At 43.2% G+C, this 24,169-nt stretch overlaps 1 protein-coding gene across 1 annotated transcript; it reads left to right on the top strand.

The window, feature by feature from the left end:
* The first annotated feature begins 678 nt into the window (after positions 1-678).
* Positions 679-24,169, top strand: b3gnt2b (UDP-GlcNAc:betaGal beta-1,3-N-acetylglucosaminyltransferase 2b). The gene is made up of 3 exons (XM_076743748.1): positions 679-871; positions 13,312-13,475; positions 19,433-24,169. Exon 3 carries the CDS (start codon positions 19,458-19,460, stop codon positions 20,649-20,651), a length of 1,194 nt encoding a protein of 397 aa, XP_076599863.1. The 5' UTR covers positions 679-871; positions 13,312-13,475; positions 19,433-19,457; the 3' UTR covers positions 20,652-24,169.

The raw sequence follows: 24,169 nt of genomic DNA, 5'->3' as shown, positions 1-24,169 counted from the left end.
ACCATCTCATCATCATCATCATCATCACTTGCTCTGCTGCTCACCTCCTCCTCTGCTTCTTGGTCATACAGACTGTAGCTGCAAACATTGCCCAGTCCATCTATCATCCTAATACTTTAAAACAAATGCGAATCACAAACAACAGCCTCTGCCAGGCTTATTTACAGGTTTATTTTATTATCCGAGCCGAAGGATTGCCTGAGTGTACTTGAGTGGGAACACTCTGCTGGTAATGGCAGACTTTGTCGTTCATTTAGAAGGCAGAATGCAGTAGGTCCACATACTGATGGCGCATAGAGAAGGCACTTTCCAACCCAGCTTTCCCACTCTCACCCACCCCAGCTTTAAGCATTCAACCCAACTGAACGCACAAGAAGTTGGAAGCAGAGGGTGTGCCTCAGGGGGTCACCTTGAAACTGTTGCAGGCTTCATACAGGTACATATATAGACATGTTTTTAAGAAAACACGTATGTAATGTGGTTCACAATGGCAGTGTCGCCTACCCTTGCCTCACCTAAATGAAGTTAAGTTACCTAAACCAGTTTCTGCTCGTCTGGTAACATGCTGTTCACATTAAATATACCATTTCAGTGACGCACCCCTCTTTATAAATGTGTGTGTGCGCGCGCGTGTGCCTGTGCGCGCGCGCCTGGCTCCGCCCTAAACAGCCGCTCCGCGTAGTCACCGTTGAAACCGCTGAAAGCAGAAGTACCGTTTCGGCAGCAGTCTTCAGGCGTCGGCAGAGTGAAAACATCAGCAACTTCACGGACAAAAGACGACGTTCGGCCGCCCAAGAAAACGCACATGGATTTACTAACTTTTCCGCCGTTGTTGGGGTGACTTCGGGCGGACGAGGACGGCTGAAAACAAGTAAGTTCACCCGGCGCCCGCAGGAGTTTTCTGACTGTAAAGGTTAACTACATTCAAATCACAGGCGACGATAAGTAAGCTAGCTAACCCCTCCAGTGAGTTAGCCGACTACATGTAAGAGGACATATGTTTCAAAGGAACCGGGATATGTGGTTTTAATTCTTTTATCTCATTAGGAAGATTAGGAAAAACTCTGAAAACTTAAGAGTAAGAGCAGGATAAAGGTCCTGTGGATGAAATACGATACGCTACAGCCGTATTAAAGCAGGTACAGCGTCGTCCTAACGTCCGGTGAGGCTGAAGCGAGAGGTGGGAAATGGATTAATGGATCGATGGAAAGTTAATCAATAATTCTGATGCTCCATTAAAGGCATGTATCAAAGCCAAGATACCAAGCGCTCCCTTCGTCCGGCCTCTCAAAGGTGAAAACTTCGGACTTTTCTGTGTTTTGTGTCACAAATATGAAAAGTAAACTGAATATCTTCAGGATTTTGGACAAAACAGGGACTTTGAAGGCGTCATAAGTTAAGGCAGGTGTCTTCACAATTGTCAAGCAATTTTTCTATTTATAGTTTAAAAAGTAACAAGAAAAAATTGGGTTGCACTTAACGATTATCATCCTCGATTAATCGACTAGTTGTCTGGTCTGGAAAATGTCCATCAGTGTTTCCTAAAGCTCCTCAAATGTCTTTTTTTTGTCCACAATCCAAACATATTCAGTTCACTGTCACAGAGGAGTAAAGAAACCAGAAAATAACCACATTTAAGAAAACGTAGCTCTTACGAATAACCATTAGTTGCTTCTGTGGTTTAAACACATAGCTGACAACACCAAGTGCCAAATACCTGAAACATGGAGACACACATACACAAACAAGCCGCAGGTTTGAATGTGATATTTGATTTGAGATAGCAGAGCGTTTGTCTGCCTGCTGGCTGTCTTTTATATCTACATCTCTAACCTGAACAAACCTGGAGAGCTTCCTGTCCTAGTCGTCTCGTTCCTCATCTGTCTGGCCTCTTTCTCGCTCTCTGTCGGATACCATGTGTACTCTCCAAGATAAAAGTTTTTAATCACATGAGCAACATTTTCCAGAGATGCTGTACAGATGTGTGTGTGTGTGTGTCAGCGCTGTAGCCCTGCCATGTTTAGACAGAAAAGTCCAAACCACACTCTGGATGAGTAGCCGTCATCCAGACGAGGGTAAGAGTCTGTGTTGCTGTTAAATAAGAATGAGACCAGACAGTGAAACAAACAACAAAACCAAGAAACAAACAAGCTTGGCCTTTTCAGATTGATTATGGTCTAAGTAGAGAATTTATGTACAAAAATGATTTGCTTCTTTGGTATTTCAGGTCTTTTTTTCCATCAAAAATCTCAAATCATGGCTGTATATGTTTTCCTGGATTCATATGTTGGTGCATTTACAACTTCCTGTTCTGCTTCTGTTGTGGTCACGATAATGACTCCAGTATTTTCCTCTGACTCTCGGATGCAGCTGATCTGTGGAGTCTGCATCTCATCCCTGCCCTGCGTGTTTGGTCGTCTGGAATACGAGAAGCCTAATACAGAACAGTATCTGCAGTATGTACACATGTGGGTCTTTTGACGGGTGTTAAAATGACATGGTTGTATGTATTTGGGTGTGAGTGTAAGAGCGATTTTAGAGAAGAGCATGTTCTGTGGTTGTGCTTTTTAGAGGTCTGCTTTGTTGCTCATGTTGTATATGAGTTTCTGTCATAGAGATAGAGATGTTAAGGGTTTTTTTATGTAGTGATCTCAGTGCACGACAAAAGGAACTGGTGCTGTAGTGTGTGATGTCTTTCCATTTAGAGTACAGAGAAGGTTAGTTTGTGTCAGCCAAATGGTTTAACTAAGTCTCTTTGGTCATCTAAAAGCCATTTTGCCGCTCAGACGCAGCCAGCACTCTGCTTAAATAGCCAGTAATGTCTCCACGATATGTGCAGAGTGCTTACTTTTTTACGCCGTGAACAGGCATGAGCTCCAGTTTCCTGCTAAAGGACACTCTGGCCGTCATGGGATGTGCACTCACCTGTTGAGTACGTCAAACCTGTAACTGTTCACATACAGGCCGTTTGCTCTCCCCACTCTCATGTGTGTCCCTCTGCGTTACTGTTCCAGACATTGTTTGTCCTGACAGTTTTAAGGGATGCAAAGACGATGATGCTCTCTGTTGTTGGCCTCCCGCTCTGCACAGAGCCTTTGTAGTCAGTACAGTGTCAAAACCTAATTTTTAGTGAGCATTCAAAGGAGCTACTTGTAAGAGAAATCTTTCTATAAGTGTCTAAAGATCAGTCTCTTCATCAGTGCCTCTCTCATTTCAAGGTCAGTAATTTTAGTGCATCCCAAATGGGAGACCATGGGATCCCCATGGGTGCTGCTAATTATGGGGACATCCCATCAGGTCTGTACTATAACCACGTTGTCGTCACTCATAGTGACACAGAAACCCGCACTGTCCTGTTTGGAGAGACTTTCACACAGTCCCTAATAGTCCTCCCGTGCATTGCATCCATCTTATTATCCAGTGACGCCTCAGACCAGGCTAGTTTTCAGAGTGACCGTGTTTACCCGGCAGTTAGCCTAAGCTCTTTATCGCACCCAACTTTAAGTAAGCTCTGCTAGCAAATCTGCAAACAAAGCAGCCATTGTCTGTACATTTACTGTACAGAACAACAGAAACACGTCTACAGAAGAGCAGATGGGAAGGCTGCAATAAATCAACGAGCATCCCCTTGTTATGTCAATCTACATGCATAATATCAATTACACCAACAAATGAAAAATTATGACAGAGCCGGCTATACACAGACACCGCACTGGTTTAGAGAAACACTCAACCAGCTCCAGTGTTCCTCTTGGTAGTGATTGTTTAGTTAATCTTTGAAAGAATTTTCATGTCCTGTGTTGCCAACAACACAGACTGTCGATGAAACCATGAAACAGAGCATAATAACTCAGTTTCTGCCAGCATTAGTGAGCACCCAGAGCAGAAATGCTCCCATTTGGCTCAGTAGCCTTGACCAGCTTGTGCAAACGCTGCTGCGTCACTTGCTAACCAGGAGGTAACACAACCAGCAGCATTATGAGCCCCTGCGTATCAGCAAACTTACAAAGAAGACTGATATCAGTTTCATCTCTGCACATTGAGTAGAAACATTGTGTACCCTTGGTTAGCACAGGCTGAAATCAGCTGACACCCTTCAGTGATGGAAAAAATAACTTTAAAACTGTCTCATTTTGGTGTTATATCATGTTAGGCCACAAGTTTGGTCACCAATTTGCCCAAGAGTCACCTGACTTTTGTGAAGGTACAAAGGAGTACAAACAGACAGCTGGACAGTGAGGACAGGTAGACAAAAACACACAGTATGGACTGTACATGACAGCAGATAGAGTTAACAGAGGTCTGTTTTAAGGTTGTCAGAACTATTGACATGTGTTGAAAGCATATGATTTCTGTTAATTTAGAATTAGATAGTATTAAAAGTACAGAAGCTATAAAAAACAAATCTACTATCAAGTTTTCAACCCAAGGCTGCACAGATGAAAGCACAGGGTGGAAAATCAACTGCCCCTCGAACATAACTAATACACATAATTACAGATGTGTTCGCATGTACAGGTTGTCAATTAAAGAAAAGAAAAAAATCTTGTTTTGTGTGCCTGGGACTTTTTTTCTTTTTTGTCATGGTATTGAAAGAAGTATTGGGTATTTTTTGTCTACTCTGGTATTGTGGCAACATTATTCTGAAGCAACAATTACTTCATGATGCACTATTTCCTGGCTTGTTAGCCGCCATGACGTAAAATCGGCTTATTCATAATTTTGTCTGTGCCCCCCCCCCCCCCCCCCTTCTTACCCCATCCAGTGACTTCTCCTCTGGCTTAAGTTTCTTATGATTTTCACCCCTGGAGTGTCCAGAAGTCAGAAGTGATTACTCTGATACTCACTTTTTTGTGTATAATGTGCATATATCCATATATAGTTGATTTTTGTTTTGTATTCCTTTCACTGTGCATTTGTTTCTTTCTATGTCTCCCTCTTTATTCTTTATTCTCACTGTTACTGCTGTCTGCAACAACATAATTTCCCCGGTGTGGGATCAATAACCTTATCTTATCTTATAATGTCACTTTGGCCTGTTTGTGGCCTCCAAATCTACTGTGTCAGTTCTGTGATGAGACCGAAAGATGGCACAAAATAAAAGAAGTTACTGAGTGACTAGGCCGAGTTCCAGCTAATCCTCAAAGGACAGCCAGGGTTGAAAGGGTAGGTTTTGTTTCTTTTTATCACTAATAATGCCCGTAAGGAGTCTAAACCCAAGTGCTGCTGTTAAAGTGCTTGGCTCCCACAGTTTTCCGAGATCCATTAAGAACAGCTTACAGGGATATACTGCTGCATGGACTCAAGTACTCCATAACGCTGCGTTTTGCTGACAGCGGTGGCTCCTGACTACGGGATATACATCAGTGAGCTTGCATGTATTCAGCGCACTGAGCAAACTGAAGTCTCATGCATTCAGACAGATATAGGACAGTGACACATATTTGTTATGTTGCTCTGTATTCTGTTGCACCATGAGGTTAAAGTGGTGACTGTCAGTTTTTAGTTTAGGGCGTATCACTGTCTGTGGGTGGTCGTCTTCATCACACAGGCCTTCACTGCAGACAGTTGTCACCTCTTACTTGTTTCGGGATCTTTAGTCAAGAGCATTCAACAATTTGGCCATTAAAAAAAACTACCAGGTCGCCTTGATTGTATGGTTGAGCTCATTGTTCTGCTGCATTCTCATAAAACTGGGGCCAAACAGACTCACTCAGTTCAGATGTGAAAACCATTAAACACTCACATTTGTTACATTACAGTTCAGAGGTGTTGACAGAGACTTAAAATAGTAAGAACATGTCACTCTTCTACTTCATTGTATATGTTGCATCATATGCATTCTTAGATAGGTGTGACAAGTATGCAGCCGGTATGTCCTCTGTAACTTGAAGTGTCAGCGATACACTCCTCTGTTTGCGTAAGAAAAGTCCAACTCGTTAGTGTTGTTTATCTAACAGCACCAGGTACCCGGTGCCTTTTCATCAGCCTGACTAAGTGTTCAGTCACTTTCCAGCACACCACCAGAATGAGTGGAAAACAAATGTTCCCAGGCAGCAGATTAGCTGTGGAAGTAGGAACATTTGATGAGGGAGAATAGGCTGTAGAAGTCAATTATATTTATATAGCACATTTCATACACAGGTAAACTCAATGTACTTTAGAGACAAACATAGAAAAGACTAAGAAAATGAGATAGAAAACACAAAATTGAAAACACAAATACCTCTCAGCCACCCATACAATGGAAGTAGAAGTCACTTAGTAAGCTCAGCTCTTTCAAGCTAACACTTGCATCACTCTCCATACTTACACTGTCAGCACACTGACATAGTTTACTAGATTTACACCAGATTATTCCCCTCCACCCTTCTTCCTTCTCCGCCACCCAGCTGGACCAGCAGCGGCTAGACTCAAGCTGAAACGATCCATCGATTAGTCGATCAATAGAAAATGAATTTGCAACCGTTTTGTTTCCCGTGGTGGAAACATGCCTCGTGACAATAGAAATGTGTCACCCCTTCGTTTGGAGGCTGGTGGTTTCGTCCCTCCTGTCTGTCCACTGTTTGGCAGAGAGGACACAGTTGGGTTAAGCAGGCAGCCTTCAGAGCTTGGGCAACAGGATACGACTGTTTGGAGTTAGGCGACATGCGAGCAGTCAGTGCTATTCACACAAACGCACAAGGATACTGTGCAGTCACAGAGGAACCAGTTAGACATCCAGCCGTTTCATTAACGCAACAGTACCTCAGTGAAACTTAGCAATGAAATAACAGACACTTTAAAGTTGTCTTTCTCAGAGAAATGACAGATGTAACGCGAGAGAGTTGGCAGAAATAAAGGTTCAACTGGTGAACATGTACAGAAATACAGTAAGCACTTGTTGCTCAGTTGTTTTAGTAGACTGAAACCTTTTTTGCGCTATTGTCTGTGTTCTTTCTCTCTCTCTGTCCCACAACTCTCTTCCTGCCCTCAGTCCTTGAGGATGTGCAACATACTTATCCGTTTATAGTTCATAATCCAGATGTAATGGCAGATATGCCAGCTCTGTAATGTTTGCACAGGAACCAATCAGACTTCCTTAACTTGTTCCCAAATGGCCCTCCATTTATAGTATTGGCAGACCTTTTGAGGCCATTATCTTTTATGTCTAATAAGAGCTGCACAGAAGCGGCTCCAATATTGTAAGGTTATCCAAGGTCCCAGCTCCATTATGTGTGAGTTATGATGGCTGTCTCCTTTACTTCATTACACGCACACACTTAATGCACATGAAAAATTATAATCCAGTTATGTTAATGTGATTTTGATCTTAGCTGAGATGAAGCACAGTTGCAGGCACACAACGGGATAGACGCTACCTGCACCATATAGACACTTCAGTATCCTGTTTTGAAATGTGGCCAAGTGTGCAGCACATTGTGTCATGTAAGACGAAGGGAAGTGAACTGGGCGAGGTGAGTGTGTGGCTCGCTCGGTGTTGTGACGTAAAATACTGGCGTGTTTAGATTATTATCAGGAAAACTGAAGAAGGGTGGATTTTTAACAATAGCTGACAAAAGTTTCAGATGTTTGGGAGGTGCTGAATGTTTTGTACCACAGGGCTGAAAAGCAAAACTCAACCAGTTTCACGATAGTTATTCATATTGTTTTTTTACGCAACTGCAAAATAACAAGCTTTTATCTTTCTCTCGTGTTGCTTCATGTATGCAGTTTGTCTGGGGAGTTGTCAAAATGCTGCATCACTTAAGCAGCTTAATGAGACCCTTACCTTCCTAACTCCATTTGCATTAGTTGCATTGTTACCGTAAACAAAGCCACTGTGTCTGTGTTCTTTTCCTGACTGACACTCCTAGACTGCCTCTATCTGTTGGATGGTGGTTGTTGTTGTTGTTTTAAGATGCACTCAGTATTATCCGGAGACTGTGTTTCTCTGGCGGTCTCTTTGCCTTCCTGCAATAACTCCTGTCATTAGTTGCAATTTGCCATTTTCCAAAGGCTGAACCACCGCTTTCACCACAGCTGCGGTGAGGCCTTTTATCAGTCCATCTTTAATGGATAAAATTAATGACTGCAGAAAATCAGCAAGAGTAAAGCCACAAGTCTGTCTCTCTTACTCTTGGATACTTGCTTTAAAAAGCACACAGTATGGCTGAATATGCTTTAACATTAGAATTTTGACTTGCTAAGGTAAGATGGCTTTCTTTTTAATATTTAAAAGAAATGACACCCTCGGGTTCACCAGTAAATCGGTGGAATCTGCTGTTCCCCTCAGCTCTACACACATTAATTATAGCTTCTTTTATTCGCAGCGCTCTGCTCAAGCAGCCGCACCAAGCTTCTGTTTTCAGGAAAAGCACCGTGCCCAACCTGCTCAGCATCAGAGGGTACGCAAATTTAGCAACTAGCTGGTGAATTTTTAGCAGCTAAATAGCCAAATATTTTTCACAGGAGCTGGTGGAGACATGTACATGATAAACTGATGGGCTGGTGCTGTAGGTTATTTAATACTGTCCACAGCTGGATGTTTAATATTCGTGTTAGGGAGGGCGTTATAGGTTTTTACTCAAGTGCCATTTCATTAATGGTGCAACGCTGCTGTATAATGCCATTAATTGTACTATTAGTTGACTATAACTAGTGTACAGCTTTAAATCTTGGAAACTATTCATGATGACAGTGTAGTACATGATTATTTTTGCAGCCTGAGATATCTACACAGTGGCTTTGGTCATCAGGTCACACTGTGAGTCATGTGTCAGATTAAACTTGGCTTGTTTGTGTGATTCGTTCTCTGAGCATCGGCATGGACAAACGCACACACACGCACTCACGTCTTTTAAGTTTAGATTACGGTGAGTGTGAGTGGAGTCACTCCATAGCGAGAGGTGACCTTTGGCGTGCGGAGTCAGAGTGACAAGTATTTGTTGATAATTAGAAATTCCTTTCTATTTTAAGCGAGTGTGTTTATGTTCGGGTTATTTTCATCCGATGGAAGTTCTCTTTATTCCACCACCATTTTGTGAAACATTGTCTTTGCTTCCCATCATTTATTTTTGAAGATTATCAAGATCTTTAGAGAAAAGAACAATTCAGCGGGCTGGCCCAGGTTCTTCTGGCCACGCCGTCCTTCAGCTGGGGGGCCCAGGCTCAGTCCACCATGTTGTTATGTGCTTCATCTCTCAAGTGCTGAAGGCTGCTGAAGTGTCACTGAGCAAGACCCTCCAAAGTCAATCAGTGAGCTGCTGAAGCAACTGAACATTTTCATTTCAAAAAGAAAATTATACTCAATTTTTGAAGCCTGTTGAACAAATTATGAATCCTTGTACATTAAATGTTCAGCCGAACCCTGTCTGTGTCTCGTAGTCTGCTGACTGAAGTTTTAAAACTTCAGTTTCTAAAGCCACGGTAATCCTCAGTCGAGCCCACGTGTCTGTGACTAACTGTAATAGCTGAAGTGGGACCTTTTGCCCTTTGTGAATACTTGTGTTGACTGTCGATATTTGGTGGGCAGACTCCAGCTCAGGCAGCACCTCTCTCCGTTGCAGCCCTCAGGCTATTTATGTCGCTCCCTCTTCGCACCATGTCGCCATTAGGCCCACATTCCCTCATGCCAAAACATCCTCATATATTCTTCTGACATTGGCCAGGAGGCATTCAAAAATATTTATTTGATAGATGTAATCTATGCAGGTACAGCACAGACTTTGTGCCAATATTACAACACAGGAATAAGCAAAGGTTATTGTTATAGCACAGATTCATACAAGTGCTTCACAGAAAACAGACAAAATGAGACGTAGAGTAATTAAAAAGAAGCTGGACAGAAGTGACTTCTACATGCAACACACTCTTCTAAATAAAGTGTTGCTGTTCAGGTTGGCAGTAATCCTCATTGATGAAAGATGAATGATGATTGTTTGTGTAATCAAATATTCCTATTTATACATTCATCGGCCATTTATAGGACGCATTTATCCGGACAGTATTTCAAACAGATTCATTTTTCAGATGACATGGGAGTCAAGTGTGTGCACGAGGGAACCGCTGTGTTAAAGTGTCCAGCAGCTGGGAGGAAATTTGGAAATCGGAACCTGTTCTGATGGTACTTAAACGCAAATGTTCGGCCTTTATGTTCAGCACACAACATCTACCTTCAGCTGTGGGCTTCACTTTAAAATTGACCCGCTTTCCTTGTGCGTGTCTGATTGGTCAGACGTCCCTCTACCTGTGCTCTAACCTCGTCTGTTAGCTTACAGACCTGATGTGGCTAACCTTACGTGCTGTTACACACAAACGCACACACACACACACACACATTCACAGAACTCACCATAATCAGTCGGTTAGTCATGTGTTCTGTTCTGGTGACCTCTTTTCCTTCTGCAGTGAGTGTGTGTGTGCTAATGGACTAACCACAAGCTCCACACACTGAGATCACAAATGTTAACCATTGGACGGTACACCTGTGTGCTTCTGTAGCCTCTTTGCATACAGTGTATGGAAATCAGTGAAACACTACTTCTTGGTCCTCGCTAACAGAAAAGCAGGTTTGTGCTGATCAGTGCAGCTCCATTTGTTGTGTGCTCAGCTGTGAACAGGTGAACATAAGCAAGAACCTGAATATCTCTTCCAGTGAAGAACTGCCCTGCTCACCTGATGCTTCTATCCAGAGCAGCTGTGAAGGCCCTGTGGCAGTGCGACGACCCAGAAATCATTAGAGATGTCAGGAGCACTTACACGCCGTTGACATTTCTTTTTAATCCTTTGTGGCAGCATGTTAAATCATTATTAGAGAGTGTCTAAATTATAGCCTGGCCAATCTTAGAGGCCAGTATCAATATTTGGGAATGTAAAAATTCTGACGACGATGTTGTTCCATTTAAAACTAGTAATAAAAGCCAGGAATTGAAGGTGGAAAGTTTCTGAGCAAGTCAAACAGGCCGTTGAGTCCGAGAAGGACTTTACTTTTGTTGAAGGAAGGAGCGCAAACAGAGTGAAATCTAGAGTACACAGGTCATATTGAGATTAGGGAGTGCATTTAGAAAGCATAGAGGCATTCCGTTGTTGATTAACTCTTCTTCTTATGGACGCTGGATAATCTTTAAGTGAATATTTCAGGTAGTTTGCACATTAACGCCACATGGCCCAGTTACCTGCTAACCCCTCATATCTAACCAGCAGAACCACTGCCTTTAATGTTTAACAAGCCCAGCTGTGTGTATAAAGGCCATTCTCCACATCAGTCTCTTTGGCCAAAGCTAAAGATTCAAATTATTTCTGAATTTATCGATGTGTTGCTAGTTTCAAAACCCTCACTAATTTATCCACCAAAGACAAACTGTATGCTTCTTTTGTGCTTGTCAGATTCTGCTTGTGTCACAATCCTGCTGTTGGTGTTGTTAATCATTGCTGTTTTACATGATGTTGGCAGCAGTTAGTAGCGTGCCTAATACACAAAAGGGTTATTTTTACTTGGTTTGCAGTCAGGCTTGAATACATACTTCACATGGGAGTTTGCCAGGGTGCTGTGTACTCTGCCCATGTTTTTTTCCATCTGTATTTGGCTTCGACCCTGTTTACGTGCAGCATTAAAATGCATTTTGTTTTGATTTGATCACAAGTGGACAGTTTAGAAAAACAGGCTTTCCAAACAGCTCAAACAAGGTTTCCAAGTCTGCCCTTGAGGAGAGGCACCAAAAAGCCTCTGCAGTCCTCCTGTACAGCAGTGTGACTCAGAAGAAATGTCTTTATTATTATCGGTTTTCTCACATAAAATGAAATAAGTGTTTTCACGAACGGCCATTTGAATGCGAGACACATTTTGGATGTGCAAACAACTCTTACCTGGATATGAGCACAATCTAGATAGATTTGAATATGATAGAAGCTTTAAACAGGACCTTGCATGCTCCCAGGAAATGAGGCCAGCATTCTGGACGTGATTCTCAGAAAACTGCAGGGAACCGTGGTGCCAGGACGAATGTTGAGATCCCTCAACTCCCCAGTGGATGTGGAGAACAGCAGACGTGCATGCAGCTGCATGCCTACACGAGTAAAGGAAGCTCAAACACAAAGAAAACTGTAAGCCAGAGGAGGGAAAATGACATGGGCAGGTACAAGTCTGTGTAAACTAATGAAAATCCCTGACAACAACTATTAAAGCAGCCTCTGGTATCTGGTGGGAAGGACATCTGAGACGCTGCCTGGGCCCTCTGGTAAATGCAGCAACCTCCTGTTTTTCCACTACAGAGGCTGTGAGAAAGGTCTGCATTAGACACTCTATGTAGGGTCAGTGTCTGTTTTATGTCTTGAATGTTACCCTTGTGGTCTTGCTGTCTTTGTTCCACCTGTGCCTGTATGTGCTCAGCTGTCAGTCAGATATTTACATACATGTAAGTAACCAGGCTTCAGTCATGTGTGTGCTTTAATCTGATTCTGTAGCGTTGGGTAACTGAGAAACCGCTATTGAGATAAAATACAATGTTAGACCGTCTCATTTCTGCTTCCTATGGTATATTTCCTGTGTTTTGGTACCTTTGAAGTCATGTTCTGGGAGGTGGACGGCCTAACCAGGCTGAAAAACTCATGAATGTGATGTTAGTCAGCGCGAGCCGTTCCGCTTGTTGATTTTGTTTAGTTTCAATGGAACTGTTCATGAAATGTGATCTGATATCATCAAACTCTTTTTTTTTTTTTTTTCTTTTTCCCCTGACAAAAGCTTAGCGCTGGAAATTTACTCATGCAAATGCTCAAATCCTGATAGTAAAATAGTAAACATCTACTGTAGATGGACTAACACTGAGCTTTTGTGTGTTGTTGTTGCTTAAACATCAGACCAAGCCAATGCAGAGCTGCCGTGCAAACCCGTGTTACTCACACCCACAATTGTTCAGTTATTAAAATAGTTGCACATAAATGTCACTTGGCTGAGCATTGCACCTGTATTGTACATACAGTACATACTTGGCACCGCAAAGCTGCATGTCTAGCACAGGTACAGCTGTACTGTGGTTGTGTGCTGAGACCACACGTGAGCCTCATCGCGTGATCACATGAATCGATGATCATAGGGTGCCTAAAAATATAGATCATCTCTTACAAATACAAGAGAAGCTGTTCACTTGCGCTGCTTTACGTCTCTGCCCTTAAGAGAGGAAATTTCTCTTTCTGTCATATTTATTAGCTTTACAAAGAAAAAGTTTTCGGAGTGAGTTTAACAGCTCCCCCATGTCCATATTTGTCTAGTCATTTTCTTCAGGCCAAGCTTCTCTCAGCTGTTAACAAACCGGTTTTTTCATTTGTTTTCAGGTGGAACCCTCCTCCTCTCCCGTCCCTCTTACCTGTCTCCCTTCCGGATCCTTATCCTCCATTGGCTGCTGTTCCCCCAGAGGGCGGAGCTAAGTATGGGGTAAGAGAGCTGAGAGGATAACACCAAGAAGACACAAGCTGAGGAAGCCCTCTAACCTGCACAGGTAGGATCACACAATGTGCACTCGCGCCTTCAGAGACATTGTTATGCATGCAGCGTATGATTAGGTGACACATTCCTTTTACAGAGAGACACGCATGCATACATAGATGTCACGTTGCATGTAAAAACACATTTTAGTCCGCAGTGTTTTTGGATTTAATGTGTCTTTTAAGGTGCTTCAACTTATTAGGAACTCTTGAATTTTAACTGACATTCAGTTTGTGTGAAGATGATGAACTTTTTGGAACAGTGTGTTGAGGAAAATATCCAAATTTCACCTAATTTCATCTTGTATCAGCAAACAGAGCATTGAAACTCAAAGAGATCTGCTTAAACCCAGACTCACACAACCCTTATGAGCTGCCGTCTCCATTGTTTTCTGCTGTCTCCCACCCATCCCCCACACAGGTGACACTCCTCACCTCATTGTATCGTTAATCAGGTGAAAACCTCAGTGGTCAAGCACAGTCTGGTATTGTCCAGTAGATTACTGCCAGATGTAATCTCTGTGCTGATCAATGAATCAGAAACCAGCATCAAAGTCCATCTGGCCCACTGTTGCCGCCAGGATCGAGCCTGGACCGTCCATAAAGTTGTTAGTCATGTTTTAAGATAACTGAAAATGCTGCCGGGTTAAATGGTTTCTATATTCATGTTGTTGTTGTTTTGCTTCTGATAAAATCTAAGAATTGAATAAGAATAATAATAAATGAGACACAAGTGCTCAGGTTAAATGAACATTTATTTAACTCAGATGTCGTTGTCTGCGCTGCACTAGAAAATTTATCAACAACATAAATGCCCACACGTGATCAAAAAACTCAACTTTGGAGCTCATCAGCAGAATTGTGCTTTTGTTTGGGAAAGATTACATACAAGTGAAATACAAATGCCTATTGTGCAAACTAGTTTTGTTAAGAACAGGTCTGGCTTGTACGAGAGATTCTGTTTTCCTGTCATCACAGTATCACACAAGGCCTGCACGAGGAGGCTGCTGAATTCGTAATTGGATTAAATAGCAGTTAGACTAATCCACGTCTGATAGAGGATGTTCATTCTTGATTGAATTATTTGCGACATATTAATCTGTGAGTTATGTGGATTTGAGGTGAAGGAAACTACGGGATGTAGGAAAGGACACAGCGGGCGGGTGGTTGGTTGGTTGGTTGGTTGGTTGGTATGGATGTAGATCTATGGATGGCTGCAGAGACATCATGTTACCTGAAGGTCACCACTTCGATCTCTTCAAAACCCATGGTCACATTTAAGTATCTGTTTGTACTGACTAACATAGGGCATGTGCATCATGGACAGAGCAGTACAGCCAAATTAAGATATGTGTAAAGGGCTTTAAAACGCCGCTGGCCACTGGAAATGCTTGTTTCTGATTAGACTGTGAATAACAATAGCAATACTGATGGTCCCACACACCAACGCTAATCTCTCTAACAGTTAAATCAACTAATGATTAAGCTCAGAGGAGGACACTCTGCATTATCATTATCATGCATTAACTCATTCAGTTTCAAACAATTAGCGTCTCAAACAGTAACAACTCAGTAATCTGGCCAAAGATGTTCCCCTGAGCAGAAGCACCAACATGCTGCGTTCCTGTGTGACCATGTTGTCACTTGTACATCTGTTCTTTGTGAACCGTGTGTGTGCGTGCTCCATCTTAAACAGTTCATATGTATATTTATATAAGCTTGCACATGGACACCCCCAAGCAAAACAATGGAGGTAACGTTTGGATGTTGGAGGGAAAACTCACAGGCTAACCCAGGAAGGTGTGTGTTTAGCCTCACACTACTGATGGTAATTAGAAGTCCGGAAGCTGTGGTCTCGTCAACATGTTGTTTAGCTTCCTTCTTTAGAATTCTCCACCTTCCCCCACCCACTCATTTCCCAGAAGTCTCCTTGTTTGTAGGGAGATGGCAGAGGACAGGAAAGCTTAATTATCCATGAGAAAAAGAGAGAGAGAGGAGGGGGTCCGAAGAGAAAAGGCAATGTCTGTGCTTGTCCTCGTAAGCAATATGACACTTAAACTCCTTCAGGATTATGTGTCATCATCCTGTGGGGATGTGACTTGCCTTTCTCTCTGTTTTTACGTAAATATGAGGCGAATTCGAGGGAAAGGAGGAAAGAGAACAAGGGCAGAAGAAGAGAGGCAGAGGGGCTGAGGAAAAAGGGGGGTAAACAAGGGAAGGGAGTAGGAAAGAGAGCAAACAGGGCTGCAGCAGCGCAGGGTTGTTGCTAGGAGGCCGAGCGAGCAACATGATCCAGAGGCAGGAAGGATACAGGCAGCGGTGCACAGGAAGATACGCCCGCCGGAGCACGTGTCCGTTATCACTTTAACTTGTCAGGTAGAGTTTGCTCACCTTTAAACTGTGAGCGTTAACAGTGAAGTGTCATAAGTATCAGAGAGCAAAGTTAAATGAAAATGTAATCTACCACAACATCTGGAGCTCTGTCAGACTAAGCTGCCGGTCGGTCAGTTGGTCCACCTCCACAACGATTTCTTAATTATTCGGTTAGTTAGTTTGAAAGATAATTAATCACCAACTGTTTGATGATGGATTAATCATTTGAAACAATTGCTGGTTACAGTGTCTCAAATATAACTTTTATTTTGTTATATGTTAATAAGTACGATTATTTGGGGTTTTTCATTAAAACGAGCAGTTGAAGGTCATCACTGGGAAGTTGTGATGGACTTTTTTCACAACTTTGTCATATATTATAGATTAATCATTATATTAATCAAGAGGAGTTGATGGATTGCTAAATTTGGTGCACGCATTCATTCCCCTCAGGATGTTAAAACCTTAATGATTCCTTCAGTTTTCATCTCGCGCCATCAGCACCTGCGAAACTAATTATATTTCCATCAGCCTTAGCTTTACTTTGTGTTTAGTGCTAATTAACTAATGTGTTATGCTAAGCTAAGACGGTGAGCATGGTAAACGCTATACCTGCTAAACATTGGTACATTAGTGTTGTCAATGTGAGCGTCTTAGCATGGTAATGTTAGCTTTTAGCTCAAAGTATTGCTCACAGAGAGGCTAGCATGGCTGTAGTCTCCTTTTCTGATGAGGATTTGACAGAAAGGGTCAAGTAGAAGTAAAGACAAACGTCCTGTCCCCAAATGGACGTAATATCTCCCAGATGCTGAGACATTTGGCTTTCAGTGCTCACCCTCTGGCCTCTTGGCTCAGTTTCAGAGCACAAGCTGCATACTTATTTCCATTTATCATCCACTCATCAGTTTGTTTTGGTGGTTTCGGGGGGGGGGGTGTCCTGCTCCTGGTAGCCTACAGGTTTGGATGGGGGTCTTTATTTTGCATGTTATCCCTCCTCTCTCTCTCCTTGTTCAGTGTTGTCTCTATCTAAATAAAAATCGAAGCATGCACAGATAATATAAGTAATTTTAATAATCGTGCATAATTTCGATTGTGATTATCAGGCGTAGAAAATCAATCAAACTTTACAGTTGCTCACGCAGATGCACAGCGGATGTGGCTGCCTTGCTGGCAAGCAGAGGGAGGAAATAACAGGGAAAGAGAGGCCCAGGAAGTGAGGAGAAAACATATTCAGTGCAGACATTTTCAGTAAGAGGAAAGAAAGTGAGGCATGGCAAGGAGAATGTTATCAAAGGGGATTTGTTGTCCTGCCAAAGCAGAAACCTGAGGCAGACTCAAACCTCCTGAAAGGCTGCATTGTCTGTTCGAACCCACTACTCCCATGTTGTCCTCAATTCTTTCTCTTTTTTTTTCTTTGTTTGATTGGCGCTGGCCAAACAGGACCAAAACCACGATGTACATACATCCTCAGTTACCTGTTGAATTGTCCTCTGCCATTATAATGCTTCATTAAGTAAACAGCTGGTGATTATCAACAAACAATATAACTGCAGCATGCTGCTGATGTAGTGGCTGTGATTCCAGGTTTATTAGATGCTTTGTTACAGAATAATCTACAACATGACCTCAAGTGAACCCTTTTTAGGGTGGATAATAGTCCATTAATGGTTCAGAGGTGTATGATTCAATTGAGTCTGCGTTGATTGGTCACACTTATTATTGTTATTTATCTTATGCTGCTGCTCAAATTGCCTTTGAGCTGGCAAGAGATGAGAGCTGGCCAGAGGACTGCAAGTAATGTGCAAATGCTTCGTAAGAGTCCAATCAGGCCGATGGTGGCGCTGTAATTAAGGCCCAAAACTACAATTTTGTAAAGGTCACTCTTTTCACATGGAAATCCAATTGACTTGAAGTTAGACAAGCTGAATGTGCTCTTCAAAAAAGCCTCCTGGACCATAAATGTCCGATTGCTACCAAATAGTCTGTGGATCATTATTGGACCAATCAAAAGTCGCATAAAGCTTGTTGGTGTCTTATTTAGTTTTCAAGAAACTGATCAATCAATCAACTCATCCATGATTTGTCCAGTCATCATAAATCTGGGTGCCAAGCTCCAGGCCTTGTTATGGAAAAGGCAGACTGCAGCATTCTATTGATTGGTGCAAGTGGACGTGGCCTCTCACATATTTGCTAATTACTCAAGATGCCTTTGAGCAATCCTGATCAGACTCGCTGGAGACACCCTGCCCTCCCTCCTGAGCAGACACACCGAGTTTCATTGAAACCCCATGAACGCTTGACAAATGGTGGAACTTTGAGTGTGTAATTATCGAAATGCTTCAGGCTCTGTGACGATGAAACAAGCATGTCGCTGGTGTCACTCCCTTTTTAAACACAACTGAAGTGACTTTCACCTTTTGTAGAGGCTGAAACCCACCGAGCCTGAAACAACAATAGCTGATAGGAAAGGATTGGTGATTTTTTTCTTGTGGTTAACAGGTTTTAGCCCTGTCGCCAAGCACCACCCTTCTGAAGCTGCTAGAGAAACACTAGTCCGTGTTTTTCACAGTATCTGAGCGGTGACCACTGATGTCAGTTCCTGGGATGCAATCCATTAACTGAGCCTGACCTCTGAGCTCCCTCTAGAGAGCAGCAGACAGGAATAGAGCCTTACAGGGATCAGTTGCGTAACAATACAACTAATGTCTCCATGCAAGTGCCAGTTTCCAGGAGCGTGCCGCTGACTCATAACAAGTGAATCCTGTACATTTGATCCACGCCCGAAGCAGAAATCTGCTACACAGTTAACGATGATGGCAAAATTAGGAGTGGAAATCTGATTTGGATTTCCAGATAATTCATCGCTTCTGAAGTTTCCCCCCAGCAGCTTTATATGAAATGCTCGAGCATCCACATGTGACTTTCGTGTCAAAGTGGTATTGTGCTTGAAATATCTTCTCTTCCTTTTCCACAACTTCCTTTTTTAGAGGGAGCTGGTAAAAACTGCACTTCACCATTGTACCACCATAACTGGCCATAAAAACAGTGAGCGCTGTGTTGTTTTCGCTGAAATGGATAGCACATGATCATTGCCATGAAAAATCAGTAATTTTTTACCACAGGACCTCTTATCAGGTCTGACCACACTTGTAAAAGTCTTAGTTGCATGAAAGTTACCATCATTTGCTTTGGTGATAATGTCTTATTTATTGATATTTTCACCAAATATAAGCACCTCAGACCTTTGGTGCATATTAGACATTATTTGTGTGCGTGCGGTGTGTATAACGTGCACAAGGAAAAAGGTAACGTTACCAAAATCAGTAGTAACTAAGACAGACAGCAACTGCTCTTACAGGACAGAGAAAAAGCTCTGGAAACATTGTGTAGTTGGAGAAGGATAAATCCTGATGTCACTTTTACATAGTGACCACACAGTATTAATACCTGCTGACCAGTATATGGTCCGTATTGTCCACCAGAAACAAGACATAAGTCCTCCCAGGTCGTCAGTCCACTCAGATGTTTTATCCAGCGAGTCAACAAAAGTGTTTTCATGTTCCTAACATTACTTCTTTGTGTGTGTGTTTATGCTCAGGTGGTGACAGGTGCAGCACGCTGTCATGGCGCTGCTGCGGAGGAGGCTGAAGCTTGTGGTGACAGTGATGATGGTCAACCTTTTCATCTTCATCCTCATCTCCAGACACAGCAGCCAAGACAAAAATGGACGCCCCAAGGTCCAAATCCCCTCCAAACCCTTCTGGGCCAAACTGGTTCCCAACACGGCCTACTATAACCGCCAGCAGCAGATTCTGGACCTTCAGAACAATCCCGTCCTGGTGGCTAACCACAGCGCAGCAGACATGCCTGATTGGCTTAACGACACCAGTGTGACCTCTGACCCCTGCCAGCCTAACATCAGGGTTACCACTCAGGTGAAAGATTACAACTCTCTACCAAACCGCTTCAAGGACTTCCTGCTTTACATGCACTGCCGCTCCTACCCGATCATGGTGGACCAGCCTGATATCTGTAAGGAGCCGCCGTTCCTGCTCCTCGCTGTCAAATCTCTAGCACCACACTTCGACCGCCGCCAGGCCATCCGTCAGTCCTGGGGACAGGCGGGCGTTATAGCCAATCAAACGGTGGTTACTATCTTCCTTCTCGGCAACGCCACGGCTGGGGACTACCACCCCGATCTGTCCGAGATGCTGCACTATGAGAGCGTCCGCCATAAAGACATCATCCAGTGGGATTACCGCGATTCGTTCTTCAATTTGACTGTCAAAGAAATTCTGTTCCTGGAATGGATCCAGACCCGCTGCCCCAGCGCTCGCTTCATCTTCAAGGGGGACGATGACGTCTTTGTCAACACCTACCGCATCCTGGACTTCCTTAAGGGCCTCTCGGAGCCCAAAGCTAGGGACCTGTTTGTGGGTGACGTGATCACCAACGCTGGGCCGCACCGAGACAAGAAGGTTAAATACTTCATTCCAGAGAGCATGTATGTCGGGACGTACCCTCCATACGCAGGAGGAGGCGGGTACCTTTACTCCGGCGACCTTGCTGCTCGTCTGCACAACGTGTCCCAACATGTAGCGCTCTACCCGATAGACGATGTCTACACAGGGATGTGTCTTAGGAAGCTAGGCCTGGCCCCCGAGAAGCACAAAGGCTTCAGGACCTTTAACATAGAGGAGAAGTACAGGTCAAACCCCTGCGCCTACAAGAGTTTAATGCTGGTTCACCCGAGGACCCCGCAGGAGATGATCCAGATCTGGGCCTGGCTCAGTAGTCCTTCCCTGAACTGCCAGTGATGGCTCTGCAGCAGGCAGTTTGGGACCAACTGCCCCAGAGAAGAGGATATTTTGAGGTTGTTCCCAAAATGTCAAAGTGACAAATATTTTATTTTGAACAGGGTTGTGACTTCAAAGTTGGCAGCTTTAAGTTCAGATATTGATGTGATGGTCAGTTGGAGCCTCAGCTCGGAGGAACTGGTGCATTGCACCTCTGAAAACCAGGACGGACACGTCGTTCAAAATGGCCACAATAGTATTTTGACTTGATGTCAGACTTCCATAGAACGAGTTAACCCTGCTTTACTGTCGAACGAGCTTCACCTAAAGTGACTGTGTCTTTCTCTGCGTGCACATATTTATATCACAACTATTTATATGGCCTTTATAATGCTTTAACACTGTGTGTCAGCTCTGTGAGGGAGCGTCTCAATGCTGTATTATAGAAATAAGGAGACTAAGAAATGGGATGTGTCCACCAGGGACTCTTTGTCGTGTCCAGGGAAAAGAAAGCACGTCAGGTAATTGATACTGATTAAAAAAAAAAAAAGCTCGTTTTCATGTGCTCGTGCGTGTCTCAGCATTTCAAAAGAAAGTGGCAGTGAGTTTGCTGGTTCCACATGCAGCAGGTTGTTGCTGCGAGCTTTAAAAAGTGCTTCCTGGTGAACACGTCCTAATAACTGTTGCTGGAGGCTTAGTTTGTGCTGCTACTCCTGTCTACACTCCCTGAAGTATTTACGTGTGACTCTCAAACACCCGTTTCTAGACTTGGATCAACTCATGTTTAGTTCACCATCTGTGTTTGTTTATTTGCATTAGTCACTAATTTACATGCAAACCATCACTCAGTCTCGAAGAGGAGCGTTTAACCTTCTTCCGTTTCATTAAAATCCACAGGTTTCACTCTTTATTTAATTCACGAGAGTCTCTGTTTCCCTGGATTTGTGCTATGTGTCATTTCTTCATCCGGGAGATTTGTCACCTTGCAACCAAACTTCAGATACCAGAGAGCTTTGAGCTGTTTGGTGGAGTGAATACAAACTTTGCTTTCAGGAAACGTTAGGAACACAAGTCCAGGTCTGCACAGCTCAGCAGGTCTGGGCTTGGTTTTTGACATGGATGGAGAAATCCAAATGCTGTCTGATTCTGCTTCAGGTTTCACTTTACACAAAGAGAGAAGGCGCTGGTAGAAAGCCGTGCACATTTTCAGAGATCTGTTGTTTCAAGCTGAGCTTCTGCCTGAGATACTCGCTTTAACTCGCCTCAGGTTTGCGTGAGCGGCCGTTCGGTGCAGTCAAACGCCGCTTCACTGCGATTTTCAGTGAACTTGAGTCTAAAAACGCTTTCGAACGCAGGTGGAACATGGCGGAGCATCGTATCTAAGCTCTCTTTACTTGACAAACTGGCTCTGCAGTGTTCACTGATCATTTCAAAGGCTTCATTTCACAATGCTGCACATCCTTTTTTGGAGGATTCGGATTGTCTGAACTTCCTGTTTTGGGATGATGCAGCCGTGAAAAACTAGTTGTAATTCGAAGCTCCAGATATAATCAGCAAGGTGTTCTACTTTCTTCCCTTTGCTTCTTTGTTGAATGTTTAAAACGGTGGAATAATTCATTTTGGAATGAAAGCCTTATTCTTCCTCTCATGTGAAGGTTTCTGCTCAGCTCTCTGCTGTTAGCTTTAGCACAAATGCTGCGTCTGTCACTCTTCGTCAGAGAGGTGCAGCACATATTTACTTTGCATGCTAATGTTTGTTTGAGCTGTACGTGAGACACAGACAGACACTTGAAACGCTGAGAGTTTTCAGACGCACCTTGATGATACGACTCAGAGAGTTCGAGGTGCTCTTCGTCTCTCTAACCCGGTCAGAGCAGCGTGTGACGTGAATGTATGTCTGTCGCCGGGTTTAGGGTCCATCCCCTTTGTTCTGGGTGGATTTTCCTTCAGTATTCACACTCAGAGCGCCGCAGAAGTCCACGCTGATGGTGTTTAGGTTGACCCTGACCGTGGTTGTTGCACCTCTGACCTCAGAGAAGAAGGGCGATGCTCCCATGCCTCTGTTAGAGCTCCCCCTGCTGGTCAGGATGGTGAACCTCAGTTTGCAAGACTCTGCTTTATAAACACTGACAACTGCATAACCCAAAACTGTAGTTCAGGACCTCATTTGTGTTTTCATGTTTCCGTTCATGAGGTCGGTCTTTGCCTCCTCAGATCCTCACTGATGGCGACCTTTCTGTCCGTTGTCCATTCATCCTTTTCCTGCTTCTTTTTAGCCTACGCGATAGTTTGGGGTTTGTCACGTAAGAAAAACGGTTAAGACAATCACAGTGAGGTTGTTAAAGGTTAATTTTGTACATTTCTTCTGGGATTACAGACTCACTGGACACTATTTTAATTACCCTCATGTGTCCATCTGTCTCCATGTAGGAGAAAATGACTGTTCAAAGAAAGGAGACTAATAGGACACAAGGAGTGGAGGTTATTTCATCCCTCTGAAATATTTAAGCTTCACCTGTCCTGTTTGGGTCGCGTGTCCTCCACACCGTCACTGTGGTTTCCCACCGCTCACTCACCAAGAATAGGTTACATTCTGTTCCTGCCGCACAAAAATTGTAGCTACTTGAAATGTTTACATCCTTTAAAAGGTCATCATCACTTGTTTTGTGATTGTTGTTTGAGGCTGATTTGTCTTTGCGTGTTCCTGTCGGACGGCTCTTCATCCATCACTGCGCTTTATTTTGTAATTTTGCTTCACAGCTTCCTCTGAAGGACCTTTTCCCGTTTCTTTTAGACGCACAACTTAGCTGTGTTTCGACTCTCGGTGTTGCCAGTTCGTGTCATTTCCTGAGCTTCTGTGCATGCTGGTGTTTTCAAGGCGGAACAGTCAGCTGGTCGGTGTAGAAAAGCATCTTCTTACCATCAGTTTGCAGTGAAATGTCACTGGAGCTGCAGCGCCAGGATTGTGACACTCAGCGGTGTACTGGTCAACACGATGGGGGGAAGATTCCAGTGAAATTAATCTGACAACCAAAGGAAGAATATCCAATAAAATCTAATAAGAGCGAGAAGGAGTTGTCATGTGATGAAAGTCCGAGTGTTGAGGACAGAAACAGCTCTGTGTTTTATCTTCATTACTGTGTCTTGTGCATTAATCAGTCCGGATTGGGATCAAATGTCTGTCCTTCGTCACCCAGAGAGGAAAATTTCGGAAAAATAATGAGTCATTGTGGGATGAATCCTCGCTTTCATAAGCCATTATTCACTGTACATTGCTGCGTTAACCCCGTGTTCACGTGTATTTCACAAAGCTGTCATTACTGTGTTAAAACACATGCACTAGTCAGAGATGATTACCGAATGTGTGCCTGATGTTTGTATGTACTGTATGTTCAAGATTATCCTTCAGCCACGTTCAGCGTGATCGCTTTTTAATACCGAGATGACTTGATTCTTTCAATAAAGTTATATTTTGCTGTTTTTGTATATCTGTTCTATGCATTATTACTGTAATACAGATAAATAAATTATGTGAAGTA

The sequence above is a fragment of the Chaetodon auriga genome, chromosome 11 (assembly GCF_051107435.1).
Source record: "Chaetodon auriga isolate fChaAug3 chromosome 11, fChaAug3.hap1, whole genome shotgun sequence".
NCBI classification, from domain to species: domain Eukaryota; kingdom Metazoa; phylum Chordata; class Actinopteri; order Chaetodontiformes; family Chaetodontidae; genus Chaetodon; species Chaetodon auriga.
The sequence above is the reverse complement of the archived record's forward strand: the minus strand, read 5'-3'. Positions and strand labels throughout refer to the sequence as shown.